The 18,754-nt window shown below is 45.9% G+C and overlaps 1 protein-coding gene across 5 annotated transcripts in view; it reads left to right on the forward strand.

Annotated features, from left to right (window-relative positions):
• Window positions 1-18,754, forward strand: part of SEZ6L (seizure related 6 homolog like) — a 219,827-nt gene that overhangs the window by 139,012 nt on the left and 62,061 nt on the right. For all 5 annotated transcript variants that reach the window (XM_039462528.2, XM_039462529.2, XM_074391112.1 and 2 more), the window contains exons 6-9: window positions 3,360-3,525; window positions 8,093-8,259; window positions 9,170-9,364; window positions 11,524-11,662. In XM_039462528.2, coding sequence (XP_039318462.1) covers window positions 3,360-3,525; window positions 8,093-8,259; window positions 9,170-9,364; window positions 11,524-11,662 — 667 coding nt within the window. The remainder of the gene's footprint in view (window positions 1-3,359; window positions 3,526-8,092; window positions 8,260-9,169; window positions 9,365-11,523; window positions 11,663-18,754) is intronic.

Below are 18,754 nucleotides of genomic sequence, written 5' to 3' on the forward strand. Positions count from 1 at the left end.
GATTTAATTGTTACAGTATTATTCCCCCAAGGCCCTTCGGATATTTTCTTTTTAAAAAAAAAAAAACAAAGATAAATATCCAAACCGTTGGGCAGTTGGTCTCTATGCCTCTCTCACATTAATTTTTATCTATGTGTGAAATCAGGGAAGAATTAAGCTTCAATTTGTGCTAAGAAAGATGGATGGGGGAGCCACGGCTGGCAAATTGAAGCCAAACAGAGCCATCAGTCGGCTTAATCAGGCAAAGAAGGGAAGCAGAGAAGCTGCAAATGATCAGCAGCTCGGGAGGACAGATGGCCAGGGCCCCCCACCGGGGACAGTGCCCTCCATCTCTCAGCTCCTGAGCCACAGGGCAATAGAGCTGGCTATGTTTTGAGTACCTACTCTGTGCCAAAGATGGCACTAAGCTCTCATTGATTTCTCACTACTGTCCTATAAGGAGGGTGAACTTATCACCATTTTACCGTGGGCAAACTCACGTGACCTGTCTTAGATCCACAGTTGATAACTGGCAAGGTTTGAGCCTAGGGATGGCTTATTTCACAGGACAGTCTCTCCACTCTAAGACAGAAGGGCAGCCTGGAGAGAGAAATGAACCTAGTTTTCTGTCTGTGGTCCTGAAAGAAGTATGGAGCTTCTTGGCAATATCTTCGCTACAGGTCACAGCAGAGTCTGGAGCAGAGAGGAGAGCTATGCACCCTTCTCTGCTACTGCAGGCCCCATTCAGTCATAGTGTCATTCAACAAACATTTCATGGGTACCTGCTATCTATCAAGCTTTGAGTTGATATGAGAGATACAAAAAGGAAAAAACACTCATTCTTTTATTCAACAAACATTTTGTAAGGCACGCACTGTATTCCATTACCTTTCTGGATTAACAGGTTATCACCATAAATAAGACAGAGAGTAGAGTAGTGGCTTCAACAGAGATTCTCGAGTGAGGGAGTCTGAACGTGAGTCTCAACTGCTCCACTTAATATGTGTACATCCTTGAGAAAGTGGCGCAACACCTTCCAACTTCTTTTTTCCTGTTTTGCAAAATTAATGGTAGTTACTTATTCGACAAATATTTACTGAGCACATTCTACATACCAGGAGCTCTTCTGTACTGGTAGTACTGATAGCTCTCTTGCTGGTAGTAACGATGAAACCAAACAAACTAAAAGGAGTCCCAGTTTCCATGGAACCTACAAACTCCTTAGCCATCTGTGAGATGGTTCCAAATAACCTGTCCCACTTCTGCTTCCTGTCCTATTTCTCTGAAAATGAAAGGGTAACCAAGGGTCCTGTGCTTGGGAAGGAAATATTTTCCAATCTCCTTTGATCCTCCTAAAAGGTAGAAATGACTCCCAGGACTGGACACCCTGGCCGTGGTGTAGGGCTTTACCCAACCATGGCTCTAGGCTATACTTCACACATCCTCCTCTTGGACTGACTGCCATGCTCTGTGAGAGGTGTCTGCTACCCACCAGCTCTCCTGAGGCTTAGAAAATTCAAAACTGCTCTCCACAATAGTACGTGAGAAAACAATTTCCTAAGAACCAACTATCTCCTAAGAATTAGAGTAAGAATAAGAATACCTCCTTGTTTGCAAGCTGGAAAGTGTTCTTTCCAGTGCACAAATAACTTTTTAATATTTTTCATTAGATTTTTATGATAAAAGTAATAGATGATTCTGGTAAGAATTTTTCAAGAAATAGTGAAGTGGAGGAGATAGGAGCAAATCACTTTTATATTCACGGTCTCAAGTGATCCTTGCAAATAGCTTATTAAACTAGGCATGGCACACTATTTTTTAATTTCTTTTTTTTTTTTTCACTTAAAAAATAGTGAGCATCTTCCTATATGCTGAAGTATTCTTTAAGAACATGTATTTAATTTTGAAATGGGTGGAGTGTATTTACAGTTATGCATCACTTAATAATGGGGATATGTTCTAGGAAATGCATCTTTAGGTGATATCATCATTGTGTGAACATCATAAACTGTATGTACACGAACTTGGCTGGTGTAGCCTACTACACACCTAGACTATAAGGTATACCCTATTGCTCCTCAGGCACAAACCTGAACAGCATGTTACTGTGCTGAATATTGTAGGCAATCGTCACACAATGGTATTTGTTTATCTAAACATAGAAAAGATAAGATAAAATTACGGGACCACTGTCAGGTATGCATTCTGTCATAAATAGAAACACAGTTACGTGGCACACGATGTATTTCACTAAATATCTGTGAGTGGACATTCATCTTGTTTTTTTTATTTTTCATTCTTAGAAACAAGATAGCCATGAATATCCTCATTCCTAACTCTGTGCAAATCTCTAAATCTTTTTTTTTTTAAGTTTTTTTTAAATGAATGCCAGGTTCTCATGTTGCCCAGTCCGGCCTCAAACTCATAGCCTCACCTCCTTCAGCACTGGACAACTGGCCTGAGCCACTGCGGCTCCCAAATCTTTTCTTATTGCAATTATCCAGAACCTTATTTGCCAGGTCAAAGCGTTTGAGCATTTTTTCCTAGGCTTTTCGCTAAATTGCCCTCCTGAAAGGTCATAACAGTTTGCATTCTAACCAGTCATGATGAGAGTGAACATTTCCCCTCACTCTTACCATCTCCAGATTTTATGGCTACTTTTTATCTTGGTCGATCAGGTGGATGAAAGGAGAATACAGTTTAGATTTGCATTTCATTTATTATTAGTGAGGCTGAATTTTTTAGTGCTTACTAAGTACTAGAAATATATTTCTTCTTTTGTGAACTGCCTGTTTATATCCTTCTTGATTGCCTTTTTGTAATTAAAAGTCAGGGCACAGCCAGCACCATAGAACTGTCATTAAATTGAAGTCATTCCCTACCATGAAATACACAGGTTGATGGCTCCAATTGTGGAGTGAAATCCCCGGTCAAACAGTAGGATTCTCTCCCAGGAGGACAAGTACCTTCCAACCTTTCTCTCCCTGCCCTGTTTCCTCCCATTCCAGGTCTCTGATGTTTCACCCTAGGCAAGGGGCAGGGGTGGGGATCAGGGAAGAATGACACTCACTTCCACTCTCTCTGTCTCTCTCCCCCTCCCCCTCTCCCCTTCCCCTCCCCTCCCTCTCCCTCTCTTCCTCCCCCCTCCCCCTGAATGACACTCACTTCCACTCTCTCTGTCTCTCTCCCCCTCCCCCTCTCCCTTTCCCCCTACCCCTCCTCCCCCTCCCCCTCCCCCTCTCCCCCTGAATGACACTCACTTCCACTCTCTCTGTCTCTCTCCCCTTCCCCCTCTCTCCCTCCCCATCCCATCTCCTCCTCTCCCTCCCCCTCCCCCTCTCTTCTCTCCCTCATTGCCCACCACCCCTTTCTTGATCCAGCTCCTTGTGGAGGGGCAGTGCACAATGCCACCATCGGCCGCGTCCTCTCCCCAAGTTACCCTGGAAACACCAATGGGAGCCAGTTCTGTGTCTGGACGATTGAAGCTCCAGAGGGCCAGAAACTGCACCTGCACTTTGAGAGGCTGTCGCTGCATGACAAGGACAGGTAAAGCTCTGAAGGGCCACACCCAGCCTTGTCCCCTCCCAGAATGTTAGAAAGCGGCTTGGGGGCTTGGAGTCTTGAAATGGCTGAAGCTTTGACTCATGGAATTCAGGAAAGGAAGAGCTGAGGTGAATGGCAAAGATCTTAGACACCATCAGCTTCAATCTCTTCCTTTTACAGATGAGGAAACCAGGGCATCCAGAAGGACCTGCCCCAGGTCACACAGCAGAATAGGGGAAGAGGCAAAAACGGAGCCTGGGCTCCTCGCATTGCACTACCCTGTTTTTTCTCTTGCACACGCCTTTTTGCAATTGAACAAACGAGGAGTATGTACTGCTCATCTGCTCAGTTCCCAGCCATATATTAGGCTCCATTGGACAAAAGGAAAGTAGAAAATATTAGTTTCTGGCATGACAGGAAATAGAGATGGAAAAACTAGATATGTACACATGAAAGGACCAGGGAGAAGTTACCAGGCGATATCTAAGCAAGAGTGTGTCTGTAGACTCTTAATAATATGCATAGAATCCATAAGTATAAAATTTTAATATTCTGGGATCTTATTCTAGACTATTTGGGGGTCTTATTCTAGAAATTCTGTGGTCTGATTCTAGAATGTTCTGAAATACTCTGGGATCTTATTCTGGGATATTCTAGGGTCTTATTCTAGAATATCCTGGGGTCTTGTTCTAGAATATTCTGGATTATTCTAGGATCTTATTCCCAAAAGGTTTAGAAAACTATGACTTTAGCTGCGGTGGTGTGCTGTCATGAGTTGGAATTGGGTTTCCTTGGAATCAGACGTGGTGATAAGGATGTAAGAGGAAGTCGCTCACTGGGGAGCTGATCCTATAAAGCACTGAGAGGTCCAATTGGAAAGTGAGATGGGGAATGTCAGCTGCATTAATAAGCAGGTGACTGCTGGGAAAACTGGGATTCTGTCCACTGGGGACCTCTGGGCAATGGTGTTGAGCATACCCCAGAGTGGTCCTGTTAGAAGGGTGAGGGAGCTGGGGTATTTATGCACCAGCTCCCATTCACCACTGCATGAGAGATGCTCCGAGGAGCACTAACTATCCCCAATATCAGCTGCCACTCTTTGGGTTGGTTGAGATGACTGATTCTCAGAGAGTTGGGGTCAGAAACCAGAAGAACATGTGGGAGTAGTTGACTGCTGAGGTGTGGGAGAGGACAGGGCACTGGCAGCGTTTACTATACTTCCAGAATACCCCCACCTTAGAATTTGGGAGTCCAAGAAACTTTTATCTAAGAATTCTAGTGTTTTGGCTTCTTTGATGGGTCAAACCGAGACTTTCAGGTCTTTAGGTTGGAAAGACTTAAAAAAAAAAAAAAAAAAAAGACAACTGAATAATTTTACCATACCTTTGAGTTCACTTTTCTCCAAGCAGTCGGCTTTATCCAGAACAACTCTATATTGATAAATCACTGCTTTAAAGTATAAGGTATCAAACAAGAGCTCCCAAACATGGCTTTTCAGCAGCACCAGAATAATAAGCTGCGGAACTCTAAAAATCAGATTCCCTATGCTTTCTTCTGGAGACTGAAAATCCAGGCACGGGAACCCTTGGTGAAGGACTCTTTCCAAATCTGGGACCTCAGATCTGCCTCTTCTGAGGGGTGCTTGAGCCAAGCCAAGCTTAAGCTGATGCTAAACAAGAATTAGCAGAGACAAAAGAATGCATTGAATGAGTATTTTCTGCAAGTGATTGAAATCCTGACAAATGAGTACTCAACTGGCACTGGTCACTAGAAGTTTCTCTGGGGTCCTGTAAGGATCTGCATGAGCTGACACTCACTAGGAAAAAGCTAGCTTTCAAGTGTGTCAGTAGGGAGAGAAGTTTGTAGAGTTCATCAGGGTTAAAGGTCACCACACACACACAAATGATTAAGACACTACTCTCTGGGCCAAGAAGAAAAGAGAATTCAATTATGTCTGTCCCATGTACCTTGCTGAGGGGGAAACGGCTAAAATACCACTCCTTTGTCCTAAACCTTGAAAGGAGATTGGATAATGGATCAAAAAAATACAGAGAGGGGGGAGTATTCCAAGCATGGAGAATTGGGGGATGAACACAAAAATGTAGAGGAAAGAATTAGCAAGTTTGCTGGGAGGCTGCAGCACAAGCTCTCATGGGAACAGGAGAAAAGATCCTAATATGTTCTAGCTAACAAAGGCACTGATAAGTCCTGCACTGATTTTTTTTTTAAGTTTAATTTTTATTTAATTCAACATTTTGCAAACCCATTTGACCATTGACTATATAAGAATTTGAGAGAAAAGACATTACTCTTGCAGACATTCTGGAGAATATGGTTAGAAAATTGCTGGTTTTAAAAGATTAATAGACTACAGAGATTTTGAGATCTTGAGGCTTTCTTCTAGAGCAACCCTCTTTCCCAAAGGCTTCTGTTCTTGGAAAGAGGTGTCCCAACACACAGCCCCTAAGATACGACAGAGTCATCAGGGATCAGAAGACTATGTAGATGCCCCTTCCCACTCTTGGGGTGCCCCCTAGCCTCCACCAACAGCCCCCATTCTTGCCTCGGCTGTGCTGGACACATGGCAAAATAAACAAACTGTGACTCCAACATTTATAGCCCTTAGTGACATTGGAAATGCATCTGGGCAACATAAAATAAACTATTTTTATGAGTCAGTAAAAACCTCGAAGGCTTAAAAACGTGTGATTATGACTCCATAAAAAAATCTCATTTGTGTACCATTTTCTTCACCACTTTTGCATAATTTCTTTAAAAAACCAAAGCTAGGAAGGAGTCAAGTTCAAATAGCTTTAATAACAATAAAAATAAATACCCACCATTTTGCTTACCACATTTTATTTTTCAGGGCACTTTTTACTTTGAAGTATTCTCAAAGCCCTCCTGTAAGATGGGTCAGAAAGACATTATGGTGGGGTCCCTCCTTTCACAGTTGAGGACACTGAGACTGAAAGATGTTTTAAGACTTAATGTAAATCCAGATGGGGAATTGGGAAATGGGAATTATGACTCCTCACTTCCCAAACAGTGCTCTTAGAAAATGGAGATTAGTCTCCCATCCAAGTACTAACCATGCTTGACCCTGCTTAGCTTCTGAGATCGGACAAGATCGGGTGTGTTCAGGGTGGTGTGGCTGTAGACCCAGCACTTTGGGAGACCAAGGTGGGTGGATCACCTGAGGTCGGGAGTTCGAGACCAGGCTGACCAACATGGAGAAACCCTGCCTCTACTAAAAAACAAAATTAGCTGGGCATGGTGGTGCATGCCTGTAATTCCAAGCTACTCGGGAGGCTGAGGCAGGAGAATCACTTGAACCTGGGAGGTAGAGATTGTGATGAGCTGAGATCATGCCATTGCATTCCAGCCTGGGCAACAAGAGTGAAACTCTGTCTCAAAAAAAAGAAAAAAAACAACAACAACCAAAAAAACAAAGAAAGAAAGAAAAAGGAAAATGAAGATTAGAGACAGAGACTGGTAGGGGTCAAATGCTTAATAAATAAAACTTACCTACTCTGTACTGTTAACTTTTTTTTAAGATAGAGTCATGCTCTGTCACCCAGGCTGGAGTACAGTGAGTGATCTTGGCTCACTGTAATCTCCGCCTCCCAGGTTAAGCGATTCTCCTGCCTAAGCCTGCAGAGTAGGAGGGACTACAGGCATGCACCACCATACCCGACTAATTTTTTTTATTTTTAGTAGAGACGGGATTTCACTCACCTTGATCTCTCAAAGTGCTGAGATTATAGCCGTCAGCACCACAGCCCACACACTGATGTAGGTGCAATTGTATCCATTTTACAGATGAGAAAACAGAGGTTCAGAGAGGTGACGTATTCTTGTCCAAAGCCACACAGCTCAGCAGTGATGAAGTGAGTCTGCCTGACTACATAAACCACCATTTTGGTGATGAGATTAGTTCATTAATTCCAATTTCTCAGTTAATAGTAATAGTCAACATCAATTTGTTAGTTCATTGTTTTATCACTTTATATACATTACTCTCCCTACGACCTCGGAATAAATTCGTAAGAAAGCCAAACAGGCATTTAGTCCCTTTGTACAGAAGAGGAAACAGGTTCAGTGAGATGATACTTGTCTGAGCACATAAGAGGCAAGAGTCAGGACTGGGCGCGGTGGCTCACGCCTGTAATCCCAGCACTTTGGGAGGCCAAGGCGAGTGAATCACCTGAGGTCAGGAGTTCGAGACCAGCCTGGCTAACTTGGTGAAACCCCATGTCTACTAAAAACACGAAATTTAGCTAGGTGTGGCGGTGCACGCCTATAATCCCAGCTACTCAAGAGGCTGAGGCAGGAGAATCACTTGAACCGGGGAGGCAGAGGTTGCGGTGAGCCAAGAACCTATCATTGAACTCCAGCCTGGGCAACAAGAGCAAACTCCATCTCAAAAAAAAAAAAAAAAAAGCAGAGTTAGGTTTGGGATTGGGGAATGAGGCCTCCGGAGGTGGCAGCTGTAGTGTACCCCTTCCCCCGCCCTGTCAGTGACCCGGGAAGATCTCTCAGTGTTCCTCCTCTCTGCTTCCACTGCCAGGATGACAGTTCACAGCGGGCAGACCAACAAGTCAGCTCTTCTCTACGACTCCCTTCAAACTGAGAGTGTCCCTTTCGAGGGCCTGCTGAGTGAAGGCAACACCATCCGCATCGAGTTTACATCCGACCAGGCCCGGGCAGCCTCCACCTTCAACATCCGATTTGAGGGTGAGGGTCCCTGGGGGCCTCCCCTTCTCTTGTGGGGCTGTGGGTAGCCAGGGAGCAGGGTTGCTGCTGGTGTCGAGAAAATTACAAGGGGAGGTAGAAGTCTGGGCTGCTAAGGATGTGGGAGATCCTGCGGCTATAGGGATCCTTTGGTTTCCAAAGACAGACCCTTGGAAGTCTGCCTGGATTTGCCCTGTCTGCCCAGATTTCAGATCCTGCATCTTGTTTGATCCTCATTGCATTGAAACTGTTGTTAGAACTGTTATTGTATCTGATTTTCAGTGAGGAAACCGAGGTTTAAGAAAGTTCGGTGACCTCCCCAAGACCACCAGTGAACAAGAATGGCATTCAGATGTCTGTTCATCCTGTACTGGGGAGCCCCGAAGCTCTGCTCCACTCCACCTGGTCGATCTCTTAGAGTCCAGCCATCTCTTCCTCCAGGAAGAATTTAGCAAGAGCCTCTCCCGCTGAGACCCTGACTCTTGAAGAGGGGGTTCTCTGGGCATTTTATGCACGTTGGGGGACTTTCTGTTCTGGCTTCTCCAAGGAAAGTTGGCTTTAATACAGACAAACTTACAGTTTCCAGTGGCAAAATATCAGGACTCTGAAGTTACAGGCTATGGGAAGGATCCATATGGGGTATGGAAAGGCATTAAAACACAATCACTCCACAGGGTGGAGAAGACAGAGATCCTTATTCCTCTTTTAGATCTTGTAAATGAGGTCCCAGGGAGTCGACTGGGTGGCCCCAGGGTTCTCGGCATGTCAGGTGGAACCAGGACACCTGAGCTGGTAGTCATTTTCTTCAGGGCTTTTCTAAACAGCAGCAGGGGACCCATCTTCTGAGACACAGCACCGTGGGGTAGTCCCTGCCTCATCTGAACGGCTGCCTCTCTTTGTATCCCTACCTCAGCGTTTGAGAAAGGCCACTGCTACGAGCCCTACATCCAGAATGGGAACTTCACCACCTCCGACCCAACCTATAACATTGGGACTATAGTGGAGTTCACCTGCGACCCCGGCCACTCCCTGGAGCAGGGCCCGGCCATCATCGAATGTATCAATGTGCGGGACCCATACTGGAATGACACAGAGCCCCTGTGCAGAGGTGAGCAGACCCACGATGCTCTTCCCAGGGTACCCCAGGGACCTCCACCCTTTGGATGAGAAGACCAAGGCCCCAGGTTAGAGGCCTGTCCCCAGTTTTCATGTCAACTTTAGGATTAGGACCCTTTCCAGGGTTCACCGTCCTTTGGTTCAGGGTTGCTGCTGGTCTTGAGAAAATTACAAAATGGGGAAATTTTAAAAGGTGCCCCTTCCACCAGGCATAGATCCCACAAGGCACAGCTTGGTGAGCTGAATACTGCACGGATTTCAGCTCCTAAATACTCCCTCTGATACGCATGCTTGTGCAGTGCACAACCAACCCAACAACCCAGGGCAGCCCTGAATCTCATTAATAAGAATAGTAATAGTTCTTTTTTTTTTTTTTTTTTTTTTTTTTTTTTGAGACGGAGTTTCGCTCTTGTTACCCAGGCTGGAGTGCAATGGCGCGATCTCGGCTCACCACAACCTCCGCCTCCTGGGTTCAGGCAATTCTCCTGCCTCAGCCTCCTGAGTAGCTGGGATTACAGGCACGTGCCACCATGCCCAGCTAATTTTTTGTATTTTTAGTAGAGACGGGGTTTCACCATGTTGACCAGGTTGGTCTCGATCTCTCGACCTTGTGATCCACCCGCCTCAGCCTCCCAAAGTGCTGGGATTACAGGCTTGAGCCACCGCGCCCGGCAATAGTTCTTAATTGATGTGTAATAATTATGCTACCAGCACTCTGCTAAGCGTGTACGTGCATGATCTGATTTCACCCTCACCATAGCCTTATAAAATCGATTCTGTTAGCCCCATTTGCAGATGAGAAAACTAATGTTGTGAAATGACCTGCCTAAGAACACATGGAGGGGAATTGACGGGGGCAGGAATGGAACTCACGTCTCTCTGTTCTCAGAGCACTGTGCTCTGAGCCCCCCTGGATGGTGTCGGCTGCATAGAGCCCTCATCTACACAGACTCCACTGGACTGCCCCGCCTGTTTCCCCACATTCTTTTTGTTGTGGTTGAGACGGAGTGTCACTCAGCTCACTGCAGCCTCCACCTCCCAGGTTCAAGTGATTCTCCTGTCTCAGCCACCCGAGTAGCTGGGACTACAGGTGTGTGCCACCACACCCGGCTAATTTTGTATTTTTAGTAGAGACAGGGTTTCACCATATTGGCCAGGCTGGTCGCAAACTCCTGACCACAGCTGATCCACCCACCTTGGCCGCCCAAAGTGCTGGGATTAAAGCATGAGCCATCATGCCTGGCTCGTTTTCCCTTATTCAAGGCTGCCGAGCCACCCTGCACCTGAGTCTCCTGGCAGCATGTGGAATAATGAAGGGCACCCTCACTCTGGCAGCCACCGCCTTGGTGGCAGTTGGCGTGAAATCACAGCCTTGCCATGGTGAGGGATTGATCCCTGTATTAAATGTGCTGGTTTAACAGAGCGGAATTTATTGGTGCTTTGGCCTCTGCCGTGTTGAGAACTTTCCAAAGTGGTAAACACAGGATGGAATTTAAAGGGCACCTGCCGCAGCCACATCTCTGCTTCCAGTTCAGGGCCGGGACCGGTCATAGCAACATTATCTAAGTTATGGAGCAGCCACCACGTGCCAGGCGCTGTGCCGCGTGTTTGGCATTCAGGAGCTCAAGCCTCAAAATAACCCAATGAGGTTGGCAGGGGTATAGCCCCCATTTATGGAGAAAAGAAGCTGAGGCTCTGGGAAATTACATACCTCCTCCTAGAAGCTGTTAGCGGCAGAGACCAGATTGGAACCCCGGGACCACCTAACTTGAGTGGAGGATCTCTTAGCCACTACCCACCCTGCAAAAGAGCAGAGGCTATTGAGTGACTCATTCTGACCGCTGAGCTCTGTCCTTGGTCCTGAAAGACCAAGCGCACCCCCAGTCCAACTCTTACCAACCCTCAGCTGCAGAGCAGGCTGGTAGGTAGCCAGCTCTCATTTAATCACACACACACACACACACACACACACACACACACACACACACACACACACCACACACGCTGGCTGCTGGCTGCCCGAGGTGAAGGCACCTGTCCACAGCACACAGAGATTCACGGCTGTCTGACTTCATAGCCCGCATGCTCAAGCCACTGTGCCACACTGATCTCTTTACAAATGAAGTCCATCTGCCTGTCTGTCTTTTACAGCCATGTGTGGTGGGGAGCTCTCTGCTGTGGCTGGAGTGGTATTGTCCCCAAACTGGCCGGAGCCCTACGTGGAAGGTGAAGATTGTATCTGGAAGATCCACGTGGGAGAAGAGAAACGGATCTTCTTAGATATACAGTTGTGAGTGTTGATAATGGGTGGTCCTCTAATTCGGCAAAATTTGGGAGATTGGGGAAGAAATTGCTCCTGCTTTATTCGTTCAACCAATATTAACTAAGCATCTACTATGTGCCAGGGACTGTGCAGAGAATGGGCATCCCCATAGTGAGACCAGCAACAGCAGCACACACATACACACACACACAGAGAGAGAGAGAGAGAGAGAGAGAGATGGGGAGGAGAAAGAGAGAGAGTCCCTATCTATGGGAAATTCAGTCTAAGGAAACAAATATGAAATGAGGACATACACAAATAATTGCATACTGTAACTTCAATAAGTGATGTAAGGAAAGAGTAATGGTGCTGTGAGATTTCTATAATGGAAATTTGATATAAAGAGGAAAGCCAGAAAAGTCTTCCCTGAGGATGTGATATTAAAGCTTAGAACTAAAAGGTGACTTGGAGTGATGCATCCCAAATGAACAGAATGTGCAAAGGTCCTGTGGCAAGAACAAGCTTCTCATTTTCAAAGGACCAAATGGCCAATGTGGCCAGGAAGAAGGGGAAACCATACCATCTCTTTACTGGACTATGGTAGTTTCTTTTCTTGTTTGTCTCCCTCAACTAAACCACAAGGTTCTGTCCATCGGGGCTTGATCTAAATACCCTCTGTTTCCAGAATCGAACACAGAGCCTGATACACAGTAGATGCTCAGGAAATGATTGCTGAATGAAAAAATATGTTTTTAATGAACAGACATACTTGGCTGTGCTGTGTTTTCTGTACTTACAAGGAGTAGCCATTAGATACCCCATCCAGAACGTTCCCGGCTAGCTCCCCAGGAGATTGACAGTTAACAGGGAAGCCGCTACTCTGGGCTAGATGCAAAAGTGACTGCTCTAAGTATGTCTATCTTAGGTAATTCTCACAGAGAACCCTGCCTGGAAGGTCGTTATCCCCACCGTCTGAGAAGGCAGCAGAGTACAGGGAGGTCACCCAGAAAGCCAGCAAATAGCAGGGCTGAAATCCAGGCTTTTGTGGCTTCTTTTCCACTGCCCCTTCTGAGATGGGGGTGAGAGGTGGACAAAGACAGATGGTGGTGTCTGGAGAAAGCAGAATAAAAAGAATTCCCAGCAGACCCAGGTGGCAGACGGGAGGGTGGCTGGAGGAGGAGAGAGTGCTGAAACTCAGCACGCTGGGGAAGCAGGACTCAGGACTGCCTGACTCTGCAGAGCAACCTTGCAAGAGAAAGAAAAATTATTTGCAAATTATTGGTGACTGGCTTTTGAGGCTGTTCTTCAGATGCAGCAAAAGTGTCCTTAGGCTAGGTGCAGGTTCATGCCAGTAACCCCAACACTTTGGGAGGTTGAGGCAGGAGGATTGCTTGAGACCGGGAGTTTGAGACCAGTCCCAACAACATATAGGGATCCTGTCTCTTTTTTAAAAAAATCAAAAATTAGCTGGGTGTGGTGGCACATGCCTGTGGTACCAGCTACTTAGGAGGCTGAGGCGGGAGGATTGCTTGAACCTGGGAAATTGAGGCTGCAGAGAGAGCTATGATCATGCCACTGCACCCCAGCCTGGGTGACAGAGTAAGAGTCTGTCTCAAAAAAAATATCCCCAGAGGCTGTCCCAGATCCTCCTTTTCCAGCAGAGTCAGAAACTTACATAGCTTGAACAGCTGCCCTTTTGGACTTGGGGCCAAGCCAGTCTAAGAAAGAATTTCCTCTCCTTCCCATGTGATTTTGGTCTGGGCTCACCTGTTGTCACCTCTCTCTGGGCCTCAGTTTCTCTATCCTGTAATGGGGGTCTTGGAACATCGATGCTTTGTGGCTGCTAGAGGCAGATTTTACTCACTCCTTCCCTATTGCCTCACTCCTCCATAAAGCTCATCCTCGTCTGGGTGTGGTGGCTCACGCCTGTAATCTCAGCACTTTGGGAGGCTGAGGTAGGAGGATCAATTGGGACCAGGAGTTCAAGACCAGCCTAAGCAACATAGTGAGGCCCCATCTTTACAAGCAATTTAAAAAACTAACTGGCATGGTGGCACCTGTAGTCCCAGCTGCTTGGGAGGCTCAGGTGGGAGGATTACTTGAGCCCTGGAGTTCGAGGCTGCAGTGAGCCATGATCACACCACTGCACTTCAGCCTGGGAAACAGAGTAAGACTCTGTCTCTTAAAAAAAAATTAAAATTAAAATGAATTTATATAGACCTCACCCTCTTTCCCACTTTCCTTTCTCTCTGACTTCTAAGGCATGGAATAAGATGCTTATTCATTCATTCAAAACGAATTGCTTGCGTCTACTATAAGCCGAGCACAATTTTCAGTGCCAGAAAGGTTCTTGACGGTTGTTCCTTCAGTGGCAAAGTTCATATTGAAAAGAATGGAATGGATTGTCTCTCTTAGCTCTAGGGGAAAAAATTACTGTGTACCTACTGTGTACCAGCAGTAGGGTTGGCACTAATGATACAGTGGTGAGAAAAGCAGGGCAGTCTTCATTCTGCATGTCTAGCAGGTGAGGCAACAAGAAATTAAATGCAGTGTGAAAGGAGCAGTGACAGGCAGGTGAGGGCACCTCAGTAAAATTAGGAGGGCTTCCAGGAGGAAGCGACTTCTTTAATTGCATAAAAGAGAAGGTAGGCAGGTGATGAGGGGAAAAGAAGAATGTCCTGGTCAGGCGCGGTGGCTCATGTCTGTAATCCCAGCACTTTGGGCAGCCGAAGTGGGTGGATCATTTGAGGTCAGGAGTTGGACACAAGCCCGGCCAACATGATGAAACCTGCCACTACTAAAAAAAAAAAAAAAAAAAAAAAAAAAAAAAAAAAAAAAAAAATTAGCCAGGCGTGGTGGTGGGCGCCTGTAATCTCAGCTATTAGGGAGGCTGAAGCAAGAGAATCACTTGACCCCAGGAGGTGGATGTTACAGTGAGCCAAGATCATACCACTACACTCCAGCCTGGGTGACAGAGTGAGAGTTTGTCTGAAAAAACAAAAACAAAAACAAAAACAGGTGTGACGGCTCACACCTGTAATCCTAGCACTTTGGGAGGCCGAGGTGGGCGGATCACAGGGTCAGGAGTTCAGGACCATCCTGGTCAACATGATGAAACTCTATCTCTACTAAAAATACAAAAATTTGCTAGTCATGGTGGCACATGCCTGTAATCCCAGCTACTCGAGAGGCTGAGGCAGGAGAATGGTTTGAACCCGGGAGGCGGAGTTTCCAGTGAGCTGAGATTGTGTGCCACTGCACTCTAACTTGGCAACAGAATGAGACTCTGTATCAAAAACAAAAAAGAAAAGGAAAGAACAGAAAAGAAAAGAAGGAGGAGGAGGAAGAGGAGGAGGAGGAGGAGGAGGTCCTACCTACATGGTGAGGACAGCGTCTGCAAAGCCTGGAAATGAGAGAGTGTGACCCACTTAATGACATAAAGTTTAATGCGGCTGGAGCAAAGCATGGCAGGCAGGTAGGGGCTACGGAAGGAATGGATCAAAGCAAAGCTCTAGGGTCTTCTTAGCTGAAGCTTCAAATAGAAAACTTTATTCTAACGCTGCCTCCCTTAAGAAGGCTTCTGTGTCACCCCCTTGTTCTTGTCCATAAATATAAATTTATGGTCCCAGCTTATGAATCCCCCCCCCCCAGAAGTTACCAAGAAAACCACCTGTCTTCAGCCAAGAGAAGGTACGGCCAAATCCTGAGTTCTCAGCTTCTCTGGCAGAAGATCCCACCCGGCCCCAGGCCCCGTGAAATCAACTATAATCCCCTCTTTTCTGCTTGGCTCACCTGTTCCCACCTCACAGGGAGCCTCCTGGGTGGGTGATTTTGCTTAAATAAGACTGGCCCACATCTCCCTTTGGTGCCAGAGGTCTGGAGGAGGAAGCAAGAAAATGGGAATCCTTACTTTCATCATCTCTAGGCATCAAATATTCAATTAACCTTCAGCCTGACACTAGGTTGGGTTTTATTTCCACCTCTAAGCATGTCTGTGATGGAGCAGCCCATCCGGGACCCTCAAGCAATTAAAGCTTCCCCAAAGCCAGGTCACCGACATTAGTATCAGGAAGAGAACCCTTGCAGGGGACAGGCTTTCTCTCTTTTGAACGTTTTCACAGTCGTACATTGAGCAATGACCAGGCGAGAGGACCTCCAGTTTCCTTCCTCCCTGCCCTGACACTCGATGCCCTCAGCCACCCTGGACCCAGCACCTAGCCTCTCTGGGGTTCAGATTCCTCCTCTGCAAAATGATGGGCTGGCTTGAATCAAGGGTAGGTGCAAACTCAAAATCATGAAGGGCCAGGCAACATAAATACAGGAATTAGAGCCAGTGTGAGATTATAAGGAGAGGAGGGCTCTGTGATGAATTAGGAAGTATCTACTCCATCTAAAATCATTTAAATTCTATTTTTATTTTATTTTGTTTTGTTTTGTTTTTTGAGACAGAGTCTTGCTCCGTCACCCAGGCTGGAGTGCAATGGTGTGATCTCTGCTCACTGCAGCCTCCACCTCCTGGGTTCAAACAATTCTCCTGCCTCGGCCTCCTGAGTAGCGGGGATTACAAGCATGTGTCACCATGCCTGGCTAATTTTTGTGTTTTTAATGGAGATGGAGTTTCACCAGGTTGGCCAGGCTGGTCCCAAATTCCTGACCTCAAGTGATCCGCCCACCTCGGCCTCCCAAAGTACTAGGATTACAGGCATGAACCACCACGGCCTGCCATAAATTCAGTTTTTAAAAATAACATCTCCTCTTTCAAAAAAAAAAAAAATGTCTACTGGTTGAATCCAAACTGAGGACCACCAGTTTCCAGCCCCTGCAAATGATTAAGTTGATTGAGGTCCTTTCTCATTGCAGTGATGAAGAAATTCATGTTTTTAATCACGTACTATTATCAAGGTCTTTACTAGCATTAATTTTTACTTTTTATAAGTTAAAAATAAATTGTAGCCGGGCGCGGTGACTCACGCCTGTAATCCTAGCACTTTGGGAGGCCGAGGTGGGTGGATCACCTGAGGTCAGGAGTTCAAGACCAACCTGGCCAGCATGGTGAAACCCCATCTTTAAAAAAAATTAATAAATTTAAAAATAAATAAATAAATAGTATTGTTTGTTCTTTGGATTAATCCCATGAAGTAGGTGCAACTATTACATGTAATCATATTCTCTTGCTCCCTCACCACTTCACCTGGATGTCTAAGAGGCATCTCAAATAAAACGTATTCAAAGTCAAACTCCTGATTCTCCCTCCCTGTCTATTTATAGGGAGATTGTTATTTATCTATTTATCTATTATACCTATTTTATCCCATTTTTTCCCATACACGTAAAGTATGATTTATTCCACCAGCCATTTGGAAAAAAAAAAAAAAAAGTCAAAAAAGCAACAAGAAAAACAGAAACCTTGGAGTTATTCTGGCCCAGAGGAGTGCTGGCTTTCTTAGAAGTTGGGGGCACAGTGGGACATGCTTTGATTTGCAGCATCTGTCAGTTTCCATGGTGTAAATACTCCCACCATGATCCATTTCCAGTTACTAACCTATGACAACAGGCTCTCCAAATGCCTGGACATTTAACCATTAGCTCTTGCAAGCCAGTATGAGCTGCCCCCAGCCCAGCACACTCACTGTGAACTGGACCTTTCTCTTTCTCCCATACCCTGTCTCCAAATCCTCAGGAAATCCGGTTGCTTCAACTCAAAAGTCAAAGTCCTCCCAGTGCCCGAGCACTTCTGACCCCTCCACTGCCCCCTGCAGGGTCCTAGCCACCACCATGTCTTCCCAGGATTATTGCAATAGCCTTTGAGGTCTCCTTGCTCCCAATTTTGCCCCCTTTGGGCTCTTTTTAACCAACACTGAGTGATCCTGTTACAACCTAAGTCATATCACCCATGCTCTGCTCACCTAAAGCTCTACAATAGCTCCATGCTGTCTTTGAAAGTAAAGCCAGTGTCTTACAAAAGGCCCTATTGGATATAGTTCTGGTTACGTCTCAGGCATCACTTTATTCCTCTCTTCTCCTTTCTGTATTGTATATTTAACCACACTAGCCTTCTTACCATTTCACACACATACCTCAGGGCCTTTGCACTGCTGTCTCCTCTGCAACTGGGATGCTCTGCCCCAAATATCTATACAGCGCGCTCCCCATCTCTCCATCCTCTGACTTTGCTTCACCTCCACAGGCTTCACCACCACCTAACGCAACACATTGCAGTGTACCTTTAAGTATTTCAACTCCCACCACCTCCACCGACAATGTCACCTCCATGAGAAGAGCAGGAGTTTATTTTCTGTTTTATTCACTGCTGTAACCCCAACATATAGACCAGTGCATAACCCATAGTAGGTGCTTAATAAATAAAAGCTAATGGAATAAAGGTAGCTTGTCACGATCATGCAGACATGAGGCTTCAAAGCAAGAATTTGAACCCAAATTTATGTCCAGCTGGCTATGATACACATGGAGGGGAAAAGGGGATCAGAAAAATATGAGGAGACCTTCTGGGGACACGATCTCTATTTTTTTTTTTTTTTTTTGAGATGAAGTCTCTCACTTTGTTGCCCAGGCTGGAGTGCAGTGGCACGATCCCGGCTCACTGCAACCTCCGCTTCCCTGGTTCAAGTGATTCTCCTTCCTCAGCCTCCTGAGTAGCTGGAATTACAGGCATGTGTCACCATATCTGGCTAATTTTTGTATTTTTACTAGAGACAGGGTTTCACTATGTTGGCCAGACTGACCTCGAACTCCTGACCTCATGATCTACCCGCCTCAGCCTCCCAAGGGGCTGGGATTACAGGTGTAAGCCACCATGCCTGGCCTCCGTTTTTAAATAAATACAGGTTTATTACATGACAAGGAACCTGGTTGATAAGAAATAACATGGGTTAAAAATTACCAGATAAAGTATTAAATAATAGAAGTAGGAGGACTCCCCAGGAGAACATTTTATAGGATTATAGTATCAAAGGATGTGTCATCATGGACCTTAGAATCAGAATATCTAGTGGTAGGGGGGCTTCAGGGTCCCCCAATCCAGTGATGCTGAGATATGCTGGTAGACTTCAGGGACAAAGTGTAGTGGGGCTTGGGGAGCCTATATCATTCTCCTGGATG

This window comes from Saimiri boliviensis, chromosome 21, assembly GCF_048565385.1.
Source record: "Saimiri boliviensis isolate mSaiBol1 chromosome 21, mSaiBol1.pri, whole genome shotgun sequence".
NCBI lineage: Eukaryota > Metazoa > Chordata > Mammalia > Primates > Cebidae > Saimiri > Saimiri boliviensis.